The 16,970-nt window shown below is 52.6% G+C and overlaps 1 protein-coding gene across 9 annotated transcripts in view; it reads right to left on the bottom strand.

Annotated features, from left to right (window-relative positions):
- Positions 1–16,970, bottom strand: part of CEP104 (centrosomal protein 104) — a 41,189-nt gene that overhangs the window by 2,639 nt on the left and 21,580 nt on the right. For 4 of the 9 annotated variants that reach the window (XM_081488471.1, XM_081488466.1, XM_081488470.1 and 1 more), the window contains 13 exons: positions 16,165–16,392; positions 14,852–15,049; positions 14,018–14,185; positions 13,221–13,394; positions 11,436–11,612; positions 9,650–9,856; positions 9,102–9,209; positions 6,206–6,242; positions 5,928–5,994; positions 4,790–4,898; positions 3,304–3,442; positions 3,079–3,146; positions 572–662 (listed from right to left, as the gene is read on the bottom strand). In XM_081488471.1, the coding sequence (XP_081344597.1) occupies positions 572–662; positions 3,079–3,146; positions 3,304–3,442; positions 4,790–4,898; positions 5,928–5,994; positions 6,206–6,242; positions 9,102–9,209; positions 9,650–9,856; positions 11,436–11,612; positions 13,221–13,394; positions 14,018–14,185; positions 14,852–15,049; positions 16,165–16,392 (1,771 nt within the window). The remainder of the gene's footprint in view (positions 1–571; positions 663–3,078; positions 3,147–3,303; positions 3,443–4,789; positions 4,899–5,927; positions 5,995–6,205; positions 6,243–9,101; positions 9,210–9,649; positions 9,857–11,435; positions 11,613–13,220; positions 13,395–14,017; positions 14,186–14,851; positions 15,050–16,164; positions 16,393–16,970) is intronic. The other 5 variants (XM_081488473.1, XM_081488472.1, XM_081488469.1 and 2 more) reach the window with 4 other exon arrangements.

Raw genomic sequence — 16,970 nt, forward strand, 5'->3', positions numbered from 1 at the left:
AAATGAAAAACCAGAAGCCATGTGACCAGGGCCCCACTTCCTGGCTGAGAGGCCGAGGCAGCTCCCCCAGCGTCCGCAGTCCTCACGGTGTGGGGCAGGGGAGGCACAGCATAGCATCAGCCATACAGCCACCCTGCCTGGCACTTACTGAGCATGGTTCCTCATGTTCTCATTGACCACTTTTATTTGCCTCCCAAATAAAAGTCCGGTATCCAATACTCTTTCAGGTCAAGAAAAACTTTCTAGTGAAAAATATTAACTTTCCTGTAATGCATTCTAAATCTGACATAAAGTAGCCAAAACTGATTTAGGACTCAGGTCGTGGCGCCATCTGTGGTCTGCTACTGCAGTTCCTGTTTCGGGACACTGGTGTGGGTGGTCTGGAGGGACACCAAGACTTGAGTGTGCCTGTGGATGCCTGCGGTTTGGGTTGTCAACGCCCTGAGCACCACCACGGAGCCTGGGGGAAGCAGGGTCACACGGAGGGCCTTCAGCCAGAGCTGGTGCTGCAACATGATGACCCTGCCTGCCAGGGACCCAGGGATGGGGCCAAGACTGTGTGGACACTTACCCAGTGGCAGCATGGGCGTCTTGTGCAGCACGTGCGTCCGACGCAGGTTCATGGTGCAGCCAGCGGGGCCCATGAGGTGAGCCTTCCACGCCTGAAATGAGAGGCATGCAGTGTGGCAACCAGGCCACCAGAGGGGCCACCAAGATGACCAAGCCAGAGGCAGTTACTACGCATGGCAGTCTCAGGGGGTCCCGAGCTCTGTGTGTGTCCTGCCCTGAGCCCCTGAGCACAGTGATCCCAGAGTACCCGTGGTTGTGAGCTTCTGAGACACCAGCCCACATGTCACATGCCTTCTAACTCTTGCATGGCTGCACGCCACGTGCTGAGACCGCTGTCACACGTGTGATGATGCAGGGGGGCAGGGGCCAAGGGAGGCGCTGCCAGCAAGGAAGCAGGGACCTCGGTCCTATAACCAGTAAGAAAAGGGTGCTGCCAGCGCCTGCAACGGGCCAGGAAGCCTCTCCTCCCCCAGTCGAGCTCACAGATGACAGCGTGGCCTGGCCGACACTGGAAGTGCAGCGCTGTGAGACCCCGAACAGAGGACCCAGCCAGGCCATGCCTGGACTTCTGACCCGCAGAAACCGTGACAGAATAACGGGTGTTCAAGCTGCTTGGTGGGTGGAGAATGGTTAAAAAATATAGAGGAAACAGAGGGAAAAGGAGCATAGCCTGCTGCTGCTTCACCACGTGGCCTGAGGCACCACATGGACTGACTGAGGCACCACGTGGACTGACGGAGGCATCACGTGGGCTGACGGAGGCATCACGTGGACCTACTTTGGCACCACGTGGACTGACGGAGGCATCACGAGGACTGAGGCACCACGAGGATTGACGGAGGCACCACGTGGACTGACGGAGGCACCATGTGGGCCGACGGAGGCATCACGTGGACCTACTTTGGCACCACGTGGACTGACGGAGGCACCACGTGGGCCGACGGAGGCATCACGTGGACCTACTTTGGCACCACGTGGACCGACGGAGGCACCACGTGGCCTGAGGCAGGTGCCGTCCCCTCCAGGCTGGAGCTGGGGTGGGGGCGGGGGCAGGAGGGGTGGAGGCCTCTGCAGATGCCAGCACTGCTCAGAGCAGGGGGCCGGCTGGTCTCCACAAGGAGGGGGCTGGTCACATATGACAGTGACAGTGCAAGGTGACGACAACTAAGCACAGAGGCACCTAACCTCTAAAACTGAACAGGGACAGAGAGAAAGGGTACCCATCTGAGAGCTCCTACATTTAAGGAAAAAAAAAGATAAGCCATAAAAAAAACCCTTGTCTGTAAGAGGACGGATGGGGAGCAGGGGCAGGAGCAGGCTGGCAGCTTCTGCCTGGTCTTCTTTGAATTGGCCTCCTTTTACAGACTTCGGAACCATCTAAGTACCTTATATAATTGCAGAAGTTGATTTTAAAAACTGCTAGGACCTGAACATAAACTGAGACAATGAGGCTGAATTATTACCAGCTGGCAGTATTGCAAGTGAAGCGACTCCAGCGCCCTGAAGCAGACGCTGGAGCCCACGTCTCCAGGGGGATGAGAAGGACAAGAGGAGCTGGGATGGCCAGCAGCATTGCCCTGCTCGCAGCACCCTGGGACCCTAGGGCCAAGAAGTGCCCACTGTGTGACAGTCTGATGGGCATCTCTGGGGGCTTTGGGAACCGATTCTTGGGAGGATGGAAGAAGACTCCATCCGGAGACACATGGGGTTAAAGCAACCCCTGTGGCTCAGACTCTGAATCAGCAATGTCAGCGTGAACTTTACATGGATTTATCTCGATGTTTTCCCGGCTCTGTCTGCAGAGAGGCCCAGAATGGTACTGGCCCAAGCACAGAGCACCCGAGGGGGTCATGGAATGTCATTTCCAGTGAAGGGAACCAGGAAGGGAAGGCTTAGTTGGAGCTAGGAAGCTCTGCGTCCCCAGGGCTCGCTCGCAGCACCAGGCGCCCATCTGCAGAGGCCCCACTGGCCAGAGACTGGCTCATCCACACACCGCTAAGCACTGTGATGCCCACAGCTGAACATATCACACAGCCTAAAGCTGTGGGTTCACAATGATACTAAGATCCAGACAAATAAGCTACCGCCGGAAGATGCTGGGCACACAGCTGGTTATTCTGAAAACCAGCTGACAATGGAAAGGAAAGGAACTAAGCCTTCACGTGCCTCCCACACACAGCCAGACCCGGGGCCAGGAAGGCAGAGCCGCCTCCCTGAGAGGCTCACAGATATTCTGGGGTGGGAGGGGGCGGCATAGAAACCTGGAGACAGAGCTCCAAAACCACCTCTTCCTGACACCCTGTCTCTGCACTGGCCCAGCACCATAGCAGTCTTGATACTGACCCTGGAGGCACCTGATGGCCACCCCCATGTCAGCCCCTCCCCCAGCCCCAATCCCACACCAGCCCACTCCCCTCAACCCCCTCCCCATGTCAGCCCCTGTCCCGCACCAGTCCCTCCCCATGTCAGCCCCCGTCCGTCGTCAGCCCCCTCCCCATCACCCCTCACCTCTTCTCCGGGGTTGAAGTTCTCATGGCACAGAGGACAGCGGTTCGCCAGCTTCTCTGATTTGGCGGCTGAATGGATTTGAATGAGACAAAGATTTCTGGTTACTCCTGCGGGTCGTGGATGGGGCACCGGTGGCACTGGCAGATGTGGGACCTGACCCCCAGCCCCACAGTCGGGCCCCCAGGGATGACACAGTGCGGGGCCTCGGGCTCCGAGGGCACTCACGGTTACAGTCTCTGGTTTTGACGTGTCTGGGCAGCTCCTCCTTTGAAATAGCCTCGCTGCAGCGGTAACACCTCCCAAAGCCGTCCTTCTGGTCACACTCAGTCAGCAGGTGCTCCGTCAGGCTGGAAATCTCCACCACCTGCAGAGAGAGGACATGGCACGTGGCTGAGCACAAGGTGGTGCTGTCCCGGCCCTTGCACGAGCACCGCTTCCTGGGGCAGACGCCTGCTTGTCACCTCCGTGGTCATTTAGGATACTTTGCTGAAGACCCCCTCCCTGCCCCGTGCCTGTCACGTGACGCCAGGAGCATCTAGAGGCCATGGATGGGGGGTGGTGGGGAGGGAACGTGAGGGTTCACCCCACAACCCTAACTCTAACCTGAACTTGAAGAGCTCAGGGGGTCTATATGAGGCCTGGGGTGCCATCCTGGCTCCTAGCCGTTTCTAAGAATATGCCGGAAACAGAGGAAGAGACCCTCTCGCCACTGGGACACCTTTGCCAGGAGCAGCCGGTATGCACCCGAGAGCTTCACCCCACAGACTGGGATACTGCCCAGGACAGAGGAGCTCTCAGAGTGGGGTCTGTTTTCTGCGCTCCCCTCTGCAGGTGGGAGAGCCCTGAGGACAGACAGGAGAGGGGTTCTCTCCTGCTTCTCCTCCTCTGTCTGAGCAGGGCCGGCTCCATCACAGGAGATGAACACCGGGGGTGGGGGAAGCCTGCCTGAACAGGATGTGAAAAGTATTAGCCCTGAAAGGGACCAACAGGGAGGACAACATTAAAACAAAAAGCTCCCATGCGTCAATGAAAATGCTGGACACAGCAGGCACCACACATTCAAACGTGTCAGGGATGACTACACATTAGTGATGATGAGACAGCCAATTCAAAAGCCTGGCGAGACACCGGAAGTGCTTTGCGAAGAGGGGAGCAGCAGGCCAACAGGGGACACGGCTCCCCTCAGTTTCATCAGGAAAGTGAGATGGGGCACATGGTGGGTGGCATGGCTCTGCAGGGAGGGCTCACTGGACGTGGGCCCACTCTGTGACCCCACGAGGTGTGCACCCAGAAAGGTGCATCCACACGCACAGAAGATGTACACAAGAGTGGCTGCAGCAATGCTCTTCCTCATTCTCAACCCCACCACACGCAGGAGAAAGGATGGATAAATTGTATATTCAGACAATGGAATGCCGTAAACCCCAAACTCAGCATAGGATTCCACTTCTATAAAACAAGTAAGAAGCAGGAATGAGGACAGTGACGAACAGAGGGTGGGGTCTGTGGGGTATGTGTCCTGGTGGCGATTACACTGAGGTGTCTACTTTGTGATAATTCAGGAGCTGTAACACCTATGGCCTATATACACTTATACACGTGTTACACTTTAAAAAGTAGGAAAAATCAATCCCAACTAAACAGGGTGATTTACATTCAATGATTTTCCTCACAGCTTTCCTCTGAAAACACTAAAGCCTCTGTGTCTGACCTGTCTGCAGTGTTCGCATCTCGTCAGCATGAGGCAGTGCTTCCAGTAATGGAGGTCCAGACCTTCTTCTGTGAAGGACTCGCTCCTCTCCCCGCAAAAAATACATAAACTGAAACAAGACAGAAAGGTCAGAAATGAGGCCCAGGTTTAGGTTGGCCGTCCCCATTCTGCCGGCTCGCAGGAGCTTCATGACCTCCAGACCGCAGCCAGTAGTCACAGTCATGGTCCCGAGTGGGCTGCAGCTGGACCTGGAGGCAGGGCCGCACCTCACCAGAGGGTCCTCAGGGAGGGCTGGGTGGCTCCCTATTACAGATGTAAAAAAAGTCTTCACCATGTGGGTGTCTGCGATAAACTAGCTTAGGATCCCTTTGAATTCTGTCAATGTCATCAAGTAGAAAGGATATTTTAAGTCAAAAAAAGAGTAGACTGTGTGTGTGTGTGTGTGCGTGCGCGCGTGCTCAGTAGTGTTTGACTCTGCGACCCCATGGACTGTAGCCTGCCAGGCTCCTCTGTCCATGGGATTCTCCAGGCAAGAATACTGGAATGGCTTGCCATTTCCTATATCAAGGGATCTTCCTGACCCTGGAGTTGAACCTGCATCTCCTCCATTGCAGGCAAGTTCTTCACCACTGCGCCACCAGGGAAGCCCTGAGTAGACCAAGACCTTTCCCTCAAATTCCTTGTAGATTTGTCTTGGCCACTGCACAGGAGAAAGCATTTTGCTACTGTAAAATTGAGCCTGACTATATTCAATACCCTGTGATAAACCATAATACAACAGAATTTGAAAAAGAATGTTTATACATGTATAACTGAGTCACTGTGCTGTACAACATAAATTCATGCATCATAAATCAATAGTACTTCCATAAAAACATTAAAAAATTTTTTTGAGTCTGTAACAGGCCTTTTGACAAATAGGCTGCTCACTTCTGTCGGGGAAGAAAGGGAAGGTTATCCTGACTCAGAGCTGATGCTGCCTGGTTTGGAGGGCCCTTTCTGAGCTTCTGAAGTCCCTGAAAAGAGCAGATCAGTTCATGGAACCCTAATGAGCCAGGGAGAATATTATCTGTACAGTGTTTTCATGTGGTTGCGCCCTCGAATCACCCCACAGTGGGTTAGAAGTGGCTCTACTCACTTGTCTAAATAGTGGTTATCTGGAATTTCTGGAGCGTTTGGTGGGGCCGCTTTCCTTTGTTGAGTGTCTATAGAAATAAAAAGTGATTTAAGTAACTTTTTGCAGAAAACTATTTTCAAAGTTTTAGTAACCAGCTGGATATGAAATACAGTTTAAAAGTACAAGTTAGTAACAGGCAATGTTTTACATTTGGCTCTGCAGCATCTGAGACGAAGACGTTTGCTGAATACACAGAGGTGGTTTCCATGCAGGGTTTTCATGATGTGCATTCTACGTACCCTGGTTCTTGGCCTTCGTAGCTTCACTCTCTTTTTCCTAAAACACAAACACAGAAGGCTCAGGTCAGGCGGCTGCAGTGCCTATGAGAGTCTATCCAGGATCCAGTGTGTGATCCTCAAAGCATGACCTCAGGGTTTGAGGCAGAATTTCCACCTGCAAACAACACACTTGTCTGAAAGAGTCGCCCACTCTCCTTCGTCCTGCTCCCCCATGGCCCCTCCCTCAGGGCTCCTGCCCTGTCTTCATGGAAACAAGTCTGTCAAGGCCACTTAACTCTCCTCTGGGTCACCTGCTCACCACTGGTGTACCCCATGGGACATTCCGTGGGCTCCCTGTGGCACGTGGCTCCCCACCCCACTCCTCTAGGCCCTTCTTAGTTGGGCTCCCAGGGTGCCCCCCGCTCCTCTGGGACTTAGTCCACCCCCAGTCTGTACATATCCTGAGGGTGCCCTTGTCCAGTTCCAGGCTGGACGCCCACCTCTGTGCTTATGACCTGGATGTCTGTCGTATCAGCTGGCCTCTCTGCTGCTCAGAACGTATTCAGGTCTCTGATGTCATGTGAACGTGACTTAACCAGACCAAACTCCTGCTCCCACCCCACCCCCCAGCTCTGTGCTCCCCCCACGCCCATCCCCTCACAGCCTCTGGCATGGAGCCCAGCACGGTCAGGAAACTTGGACCCGTCACGCCTCCCTCCGCTCCCCGTGTGGCCTGTCCCCAGCCCATCAGCCAGCCTGCAGGCTCTGCTTTCACACACCTGGATGCCTGCCCTTGTCACCACCTCAAGCACATGGGCCAGAGGGACCCATCATGCCCTAGAAAGGGATTTACTTCTGCTCAAAAGCCCTGGTGGCTTCTGTGTCAGCCTCCATGAGCTCCTCCCGCCCCAGGCTTTCCTCTTGCACCAGCCAGTCTGCTTGACCTGAGGTGCTAGACACGCTGGCCTGGGCTGCTTGCTGCCCTGGCCCAGGTGAAGGGTGTCTCATGAGGGCTTGCAGTTTCACAGGAGAACAGGGACGAGCCAGTCCCCTATCCATGGCCTTAAGTGCACTGTATAGACACTGTCTATTGTGTTAGGAGAAAATCACAGATTACATGACAGTAAGGAACTTCTCTCAAACTTCATTTCTGAACATGAAAACCACCCAAAAATACAATTTTAGGGCTAGGGACAGACTTAATAGATTGATATTGAACTTGCAAATGGGGTTCACATGATTTATACACATATCTAGAGAAAGTAAACTTATAGATGGGTTCTAGGTAATGATGGGTTGGTATATTTTGCAAGGAAACAAATTATGCCAAAAGTGAAATTTTAGTTATAAATTTTACCTTAATCTATGCTTTGAACAGATGAGAAAGCTGATTAGTAATTTACATCTTTTCCCTAAAACTCATGAGCAATCAGGCAATTTAAAAATATTCCGCCATTCTCAAAAGTTTTGGAGGCAGCTGGTGGTGGTGGTTACACAATGAGGTGAATGTGCTTAAAGGCACAGAACTATAACCTTAAAAATGCTTAAAATAGTAATTTCTATATTTATTTTACAATAATAAAAACTAAGAAAAATTGTCACTCTCTTGTGAGACACCATTAGCAGTCATCTCAGGACAAGGACAGGGGCCCATGCAGTGTGGTCCTGGGGCACCTCTGGAGCCCAGGAAGGGTGGGTGCATTGCAAGTGCTCAGCAAACACTGAAGGACACAGAGGAGCCAGTGAGGGTGCTCCGGGGGAGGCAGGGGATGGGCACCCTCATGCCGTGACCACAGACACTGCGGGGACGCAGCCTGTGACCTCAGCAAGCCCCCACAGGCACTGTGACAGGGGCCACGGTGGCCGGACCCCATGCTGTTATAAGATGGAAGGGGTGGAGCTCGGCCACCTCCAGCTCCTGACCTTGTGTGAACACTTAGCTCTCTGCGCAGTTTCTTCATCTGTATCAACATCCTGCTGGGAAAAAGCAGCAGCAGCCTGGCCTGCTCCAGGAGGCCTCAGGGGCTGCTGACCATTCAGGAAGGTCCCTCATGGGCGTGGGCCTCCTCCCTGTTCCTGCCAGGCAGCTGCACTCCTGTTCTTCTCATGGATTCTGATGTGCCAGCATCACTGTTATCCTCCGTCACAGGCACTTTGGCATGTATTCTGTCACGCTTCCTTTCCTTTGCACCATTCTTAGCCACTTATTAATCTTTTTTACAAAGTGGTGGTCAGAACACTTCTCAGGAGACCCGCTGTGGACAAAACTGGGGACTCCTCAGCTGTGTAGCCAGCTTAGATGCCCATGCCCTTGCCCTCTTACTGTCACCTGAAGGACGTAACCACGAAAGCCAGTGATGACATGCATGTATATGTGCTGCCGAAGCGAGCACATGGTGACACGCGTGTAAATCACAGAGGCAGGCCCTTCAGAAGGGACACGCTTCTACGGGACCAAATGTGTCTGATCCCCTGTGCATGGGGACTAGGGGTGCCTGATGGGAGCTTCTGCCTGAAACCTTCTATTTCCTGCACAAGGAAGGCAGAGCTTCGAGTTAAGCTTATTTTCCTTCTTAGCCTCTGAAGGAGATGAGGACCTGTAGGTGGGGGACCTGTCCTCACCCGTTCCCACCCCCTCTCCCCCAAGCTCCTGTAGGCCCAAGTGTCCTGTCTGCTCTAAACACAGCCAGGCCAGCAGTGCGCTTCACCCCCAAAGGGAATGAAGAGCAGATGATTCAGCAGGGGATTCCTTTTATTTCCCCCTGAGCTCACTGAAGAAACAACAAAGAATAAAGATGCCTGTTTACAGAATCCCACGAAAAGCAGACCAAGCTCGTTCTTCATCTATGTAAGGAAATAACTGCTCACAGGATTTCGACCGAGAGTGTGAGGGTGAGAGATAGAGACTCCTGCCAACCTGGACTTCGGCCTGCATCCCCTTTAGGGCCGCCAACTGCGCTTGCAAAGCTTTGATTTCTTCTTTCTTTCTTTTTTCTGCTTCTTCGGCAGCAGCTCTTTTCTGTGCCTGGTATGGAAAGATTTTCCATTAGAAGTGATTTTTAGGGTAGCCTTTGGAACTTAGTGATAAGCTATAGCACATATATTATGTCTCTTATACATCACAATCCTAAGACATTCGAATAATATAACTAGGATTAAGAGAAAGATCCACCAGGTTCATCTAATACATGTTTACTGTTTTTTTTAAATTAAATATAAAATGCTTTACTTTATACTGGCGCCTAGTTGGTGAAAGAACACGTGGTGCTAAATGTCTACTATGGATAAACCTGAGGATGTCCTCACGTGAGGCCACCATCACCCCTGTTCACAGACACAGTGGAGGAACCAGGACCAGTGTCCCCCGTGTCTGTGCACCTCCTTGAAACATGTGTCAGTTTACTCTGGCACCAGATCACTGCTTAAACATGGGGTCAAATCATAACTTTGGGAAAGTTAACTCACCCTCATCTCAGCATCTGTGGGTCTGCCGTCTATTTTGGCAAACCCCTCAAAGATCGTTTTGTAAAGGACGTTCCTGCGGGTGGCGCTGTCGTCGGGCGGGAGGTACTCTAGGACTAGAGCCCGGTGCTGCGTGTATAGGTCCAGGATCATCCCCACGGCCGCCTCACGCACCTCTCGCACTCTGTGCTCCAGGGCCTGCACTGAAAACTGAGAAGAGGGCCAGGGCACACTCTTGTGACTCAGTTGTAAAACAGCCACGTTTAGTTTTTCTGGCGTAGAAGAAACACAGTGTTAAGTTGCTCAGTCGTGTCCAACTCTTTGCCACCCCATGGCCCACCAGGTTCCTCTGTGCATGGGATTCTCCAGGCAAGAATAGTGGAGTGGGTAGCCATTTCCTTCTCCAGGGGATCTTCCCAACCCAGGGATTGGACACAGGGCTCCCATATTGCAGACAGATTCTTTACCATCTGAGCCACCAAGAAAGCCCAAACATAGGAGCAATATTAACACTTGAAAAATAAAGAAGACGTTGCCCACAGAATTTCAGCTACTAAGATGCAGAGTTTCCCTCACTTACTTTATACTGGAACTTGTGTATGCAATAATTGTTTTGCTCTTTCCTACTTCAGGTAATAAATGGCAGTTTTAAAGTTATATCCTCCCATAAACTAAGTATTACAAGGCATGTCTGTTTCAGCTCTTTCTAAGAAACAGAATGCTAGGATCACTGCACAAGACCCCTTGGAAGTCTCCCCGGCTCCCTGCCCCTTCCACCTGCCCCCTCCCCTTCAGGAGGCATCAGTTCCTGGAGCTGGAGAATATGCAACCCCCAGACATTCTCATTAGCTGCACAGTCTATGTGCTGGGTGTGTGTGTTTGTGTACATAGGCTTTTGTTTGACATCATAAATGGGCTTCCCAGGTGGCTCAGTGGTAAAGAATCTGTCTGCCAACACAGGAGACACAAGAGATGTGGGTTTGATCTCTGGGTTGGGAAGATCCTTTGGAGGAGGAAATGGTAACTTGCTCCTGTATTCTTACCTGGAGAGTCCCCACGGACAGAGGAGCTTGGTGGGCTACAGTCCATGGGGTCACAAAGAGTGGGACATGACTGAGCACACACATACATAAATGGCTCACTGTGCTTATCATTCTGACACTTTATTTCTTATTCAGTATTTCTGTTTCAGGATTTGTGCGTGACCTTGAAGTAGATGAAGGATCCGCTCCATCCATCCTAAGCGCTTTAGGGTCACACGAACCTATCACAACACACCAATGTTCCCACACAGAATGGCCTTTCAGGCATCAGTCTCTCACTGGCTGGGCTTCCTCACTTCCTGTCTCCACCAGCACAGCCAGGTTTTACCCCAGACCTTGTCTTTCTCAATCCCTGTCAGAACCTTGAGGCATTCTGACTGCAAGGAACCCATCACCCCCTACCTGGGATGGTGACCTCCCACCTCCCCAGCCCACTCATCTGTGCTCCCTCCCATCTGTCGCCTCCCACGAGGTCCTCCTGCCCTGGGCGGGGGGGCTGTCATTGAGTCTCCCCGGCATTCCTACCCACTCTTAAATTTGGGATCCCCTTCCTGTTCTGTGTTCACCAGGAGAGCAGAAGGTGCTGCAGGCTCCAGTGCCCACATGTGTCAGAGGAAGCAGGGACGTTCTAAAATCATGCCTCCCCACCCCACCCCCCACTGATTTGCAGCTAGCACTCCCCAGACACCCATGTGCTCCAGCCACCAGCTTAGGCCTGGCTGCGGCAGCCACCCCAGGGCGCTCACCCGCATCACACTGTCCACGGTGAGGCCCGCACCCTCTGTGCCCAGATCCCGCAGCAGTCGCGCCAGCAGCGCCATCTGGCTCATGGCCAGGTGAGTTGAGGAGTTCGCTTTCAGCGGCTGGACCAGGTAAGATGGGATGACCTGGAGAGACTTCACTTCCTTAAACAAGGCTATCTCCTAGAGAGACCAACAGCATCTGCTAAGTTTTACCGGAAAATGCGAGGGGCAGCAACTTATTGCCAGCCGCAAAGTAAACACTGAAGGAAAAAATGGGAAATAAAAATTGACAGTGACAAATGACAGTAAAGTCATTGGTCTGTAAGCTCCTATTTCTATTTAAAATATGATAACAATTAAGAACAAAAGCCTGAATCATCAGAAATAAGAACCATGATCACTTGGAGATGAATTAAAGCTTTACAGAAAGTGTGATTAAAACCTTAGTTTCTCTTCTCAGGATCTCACAACCTCAAGAAAAAGATTTTCTAATTTCTAAAATTCTAAAAGAAATTAGTCTTCCTGTAAGAACCTCCGTTGCAGTATTTTTAAACTTTAGCCAAGCGTGTAACAGGCACATACTCAGATGAACTGATCCCTGATGGGTTGAGATGAAAGAGGGTAAGTGCCCCCACACGCTCTACTATCTCCACACAAGTCTTTCTATAATTAAGACATTCATCACTTAACTAGCTAGATGCAGAGAAAGAAAAAATGATAAAATATTAAAGGAAAAGATGAAGAAATGATAAAATATTGATGAAACACGAGCTGTAATAGACAGAAGTCTGTTTTTAGTAGGTCTGTGGCCACACCACCCAAACACCTTCTCATTCTGGCAGCACCGTTAGCTCTGTCTCTGGGCCCATGAGTGGCTGGAAACCAACGGGAAGGAGGAGGAGGCAGGGGAGCCCCCGGGGAGCAGCAGGAACATTGACCTTCCTGGGACACACATATGCCGTGCACATGCGGACGCACATGGCAATGTGGCGTAGGCCATTGGAAGCTGGTGCAGTATGGGAACGCCCACACGCAGAGGACGCTCAGCACCACTGCCGTCCTGGAGGTAAACGTGGCTTGAAAATAATTAGGGGCACGTTCAGTGCATCCTTTGAAAGAGTTTCCCCAAATAATACCACTCATTCATTTTCCCTCAACGTTTTAGTTCGTTAAATAAAACAAGATCGGTGGTTCTTCCTGGTGGAGAAACTATGGAAGCTTTGGCTTCCTTCCCTAGAAAGCTGGCCTGCTCATGGCACTGGGTTCACTTTCGGAGGAGCTCACAGACGCCCTGCACCTTAACCTGAGGTCTCCTGGCCCAGATGGAGTCCTGACAAGGGAGCAAAGCACACTCCTGTGCTGCCTGGCTCAGTGTGGAACCCAGACTCCCAGCTGCTCACATCCACCTTGGCTCCCCCAGCGCCCAGGCCAGAGGAGGCATGTTGGTGGAAAGAATAAAAACACTTCATCAAGACTGTGACACATTTATTATTTTTTTTAATTCCACTTTTCTATTCTGGTCTGGCTCGCCATATATTTTTACTTATTAAAAAAATTAAAAGCCTATGTTAAATAAGAGAAACAAAGAAAAACTGTACACTGTAGCCATGTTTAAGGCAGCATTTCGCTGGGTCAGAGGAGAAGGAAATTATGATGGTGACTCACACGGCATAACCTATGATCAGCTTGAGCAGACGGGACCTTGTAAGGTATTATACTAAGAAAGTCAAGTATCTCCAGTTATGCGTTTATTATTGACAGCTTCAAACGTCCTGGGAAAATCTGTACCTGAATAAAATTAGAAGCCATAACACGGAGGCGAGCAGAAGAGTCTCCAGTTCTCGTGAGCAAGACAGGAATCGTCCTCTCCACACAGTGAGCCGTCTCAAGCTTGCCCAGTTTGTGTTTAGGAATATACTGTGTAATTATAATTTTCAACAGTTTCAAAGATGCCTGAAAGACCTAAGAAAAAAGTGATAAACATGGATGAGCCACTCTGAATTCCACTGAAAAGAAACACGAAATTTACTCTCAGTAATCAACAGGAACATTATGCTGAAAACTACATGCTGTTTGAAGGACTGAAAACGGCCAACTGCCAACTGCTGTGAACACAGTTCCCTGCACACGGAGGGCACAGGCTTGTCTCCATGTGTTACAAGGTCTATGACACCCCACCGTGAGACCGAGGGTCTGACATTCCTGCTGAACTGCATAAGGTCTCGTGTGAATGCAGACCATAGTGTAACTGGGGATGTTCATTCTTAAGGCCCTTTCAGAGTTAGGAAAATTCACTGGTAACTCCAAGCTCCTCAGGTGTCAGGAAGATCAAACACGTGAACGTAGCGTGAACAGTATGGCGGCCAGGCCTCTGTGCACACAGGGCCAGAGGGCACGGCCCATGGGAACAGAGCCTAGCCTCCTCAGTGACCGGGTTTCTTGCTCAAGGACTTCATCCCTAGTGACCTTGTGCTTGGTGATGACAGTGAGGGGACCAGGCTGCTTCCTGGGCTATTCTGACCTCCAGGGGACGGCCCGGCAGCTCTCAGCAGACATGGGGGCCCCCGCGGGGTGGCAGGACTCACTGGGGTCACAATGTCGCGGATGGCTCTCCTGATGAGGAAGACAGCGGCCCTCAGCGTGCTCTTCAGGTCCTCTTTCGGGGTCCCCATGGGCGTGTCCGTCAGCTGCTTATGCAGGGTGAGGAGTGCATCCTCCCGGTGTGACCACATCTTGGAGTAGGCTCCGGCCACCTGGGAGGGCAGGGGGCGGCCTTCAGGGTGGGCAGTCAGCCCTGTCCCGACCCCAGCACCCCTGGCTTTGGTTTGTTTCAATAAGACACAACTTTTCTAAACATAGGACCTCCACCCTCTGGGTACATGGGTTTGGAGAAATACTGCTCCTAGAGTGGAAAGTTTTAAGTCTGTGTTCATTAAAACATGGACAGTATTAAAAGCTCCAGCAGGAGGACTTTTTGAGGCCAATGACACTCTGGTATTTTCTTTGCTCTGCTGCCCTCAACCCTGGAGCCAGCAATGCTCTGGGCGGGAGCTGGTGCCGGGCCCCAGAGCTGTGAGCACAAGGAAAGGCCCTGGCTGGGATGTCCCTGGTGGTCCAGTGGTTAAGAGTCCACCTCCCATTGAGAGGATGCAGGTTCAATCCCTGGCTGGGGAGCTAGGATCCTCCACGCTGTAGTGCATGGGCAAATAATTAAAACAGAAAAATACATAGAAAGAAAGGCTAGGCTCAAAGGGATGCCTTCAGGAGACCTGAAATCCTAGCTGATGCTCATGCTGTCCCACGTGATGACTGATCATCAGGACTTTCCCACTGGATGGTGAGGACAAGTGTGGGACCAGCAGAGGACCAGGAGCCCTGGGGAGCCACCCGCCCCACCTGCCGTCGGCCTCTTTCCTTACCAGGGCCTCTCCCAGCACGTCCACAGCGGAGCTGGCTTCCCGCAAGGCCTTCTCTGTCAGGGGCTCTGGCTCGCCTGCGGCGTCCGCCCTGTGAGCCTCATTGCCGACCGCGTCCCTCCTCTCTGCCTCGGAGACCGCCGCCCCGAGCTGCTTGCGGGTCACGGGGAGAGGTCGTTCGTCGTAGGGCAGGGACTCGGGCTGTGGGAGGACAGGGCAGCTGCAGGGCCCGGTTTGGGGTCCCCCCTCGCCTGCTGATCCCTGTCTATACCCATAGGCTGACTGCTTGGGACATGTCTTGTCTGAACGATGGTATTTTGCTGAAGTATCAGTCTCATCAGGTTAGAATAATTTATGAATAGGGTGTAACTGAAAAAATCAGATGGGAGTTTCTATTCCCTTCTAAGCTTGTTATAGACCTAATCAATAAGCTATGTAGATTCTGCCGCAATTACTGCTTATCACTAGAGATTTCAACTGCCAGCAGACCACTAGAGTAAAAGTTATTATATTCTTCTTCTGGAAAGACCTCTGGTATTTTCTCAGTTCGTTAGTTTACTTCTAACTATCAAGCCTCCTCTGAATGCATCCATTGTCCAGCAGTCCTGCACTAACACAGGTGGCAGAAGCCCTGGGTCCTTTTGTCACTTCTGTCTAGAGCCTGCAAACTTACGGCCCTCAGTAGAGGCCTTCTGCGGCCTGTCCTTGGTGACCCACATGAGCAATGAGGTTGCCAGGTGATGAGGCCGGTCTAACCAGGGTAAACCTGGGGCCTGGGGACGGGCTCAGAGTGGGACAGATGCCGCCTACCCTCCCCCACCTCCCCGATGGCATGACGTACAGACCTGAAGCTGAGGCCCCCGGGACAGGTCCAGCCCATTGAGAGGGCATCCAGAACCAAGAAAACGGACCGGCAAGATAGGAATCAAACCAACCCTGAAACCCATGTGGACTCTTAGATTCCCAGTTATAAACGCCAGTAATCCATTGGAAACAGGCTTTCTGCCACCTGCCACACAGGCAACTCTAACAAGGACGGCCTCATACACAACTTGTCCTGAGGCTCTGCTGAGGTCCCATCAGGGCGGGAACATCACTCATTCCCAGAAACACCCTCTCCCACACTTCAGCACGTCTTTGCAAAGAGAGTAGCAGAGGCTCAAAGGAGGCAGAGTCTCAGTCACTGGCGGTGTTCCTGGATGCAGGGCGGGGAAGGCCCCCCCGCTTTTGTTCCCCGATACACTCATTCCCCAGGAAAGCCCCCACATGACACAGGGCCTCCATGCCTGCCCACAGCGGGAACCTGAGTTACCTACGTGGGTCTTGGGAGGGGGGTCAGTGGCGGGAGGTGGCCGGTCCACTGTGGGACGCTGAGGAGACACGTCCAGGCAGTGTGATGAAGGCTGCTCCTGAAGGAAAGGGTCTGCAAGCCGGTTTTCTGTCACCCTTTCCTCTGGCTGTGGCGGGGAGCGTGTGGGTGGCTGGTGGTGGGGGATGCTGGGACAGGCCAGGGGCTGCAGGGGCAGGTCGAGAGGCCTTCTCATCTGGGGGAAAATGGGCTGTTCAGCTCCCAGGGTCCCCGCCACACAGACTCACCCTCGTTCCCCAGGGGAGCACGGGCCTGGGAAGACACAGGGCGGGAGCTGAACTAACAAGGCCACGTCATGGCCCCCAACTGCCTGCAGTTACCGTGTGGACCAGCCAGGTGACACTGCACCAAAACAGGGGGGCTGCCCACAGAGTGGGCTCTGCAGCGTGGAGGCTGCAGGTGGGCAGGGAGCACCTGGGCTGGACCCACACGGCCGGTGCTGGTCCCTATGTGTCTGCAGAGCAGACCACTTCATCCCACCCTAACGAGTGCAGTGGACTCAGCTGTGGTCATGTGCTGGGCTGGCAGAAAGTACTTTGGGCAGATGACCACATCTCAGGTTCCCTGTTCTCACCGCCATGGAAACAATGTGGAAACTGAGGCCCAGGGAGGCTGAGGAATGAGTCTGAGACCACAGAGCGGGGTGGGTGGAGTGGGGCCAGGGGCCAGCAGTGACAGCCAGAGCCTGCACTCCCCGTGCTGTCCCCTGGGCACTGGGCCTGTCTCCTGGCCTGAAACATGGGTCTGGACACG

This window comes from Giraffa tippelskirchi, chromosome 5 (genome assembly GCF_054371585.1).
Source record: "Giraffa tippelskirchi isolate mGirTip1 chromosome 5, T2T-mGirTip1v1.2.pri, whole genome shotgun sequence".
Taxonomy (NCBI): Eukaryota; Metazoa; Chordata; class Mammalia; order Artiodactyla; family Giraffidae; genus Giraffa; species Giraffa tippelskirchi.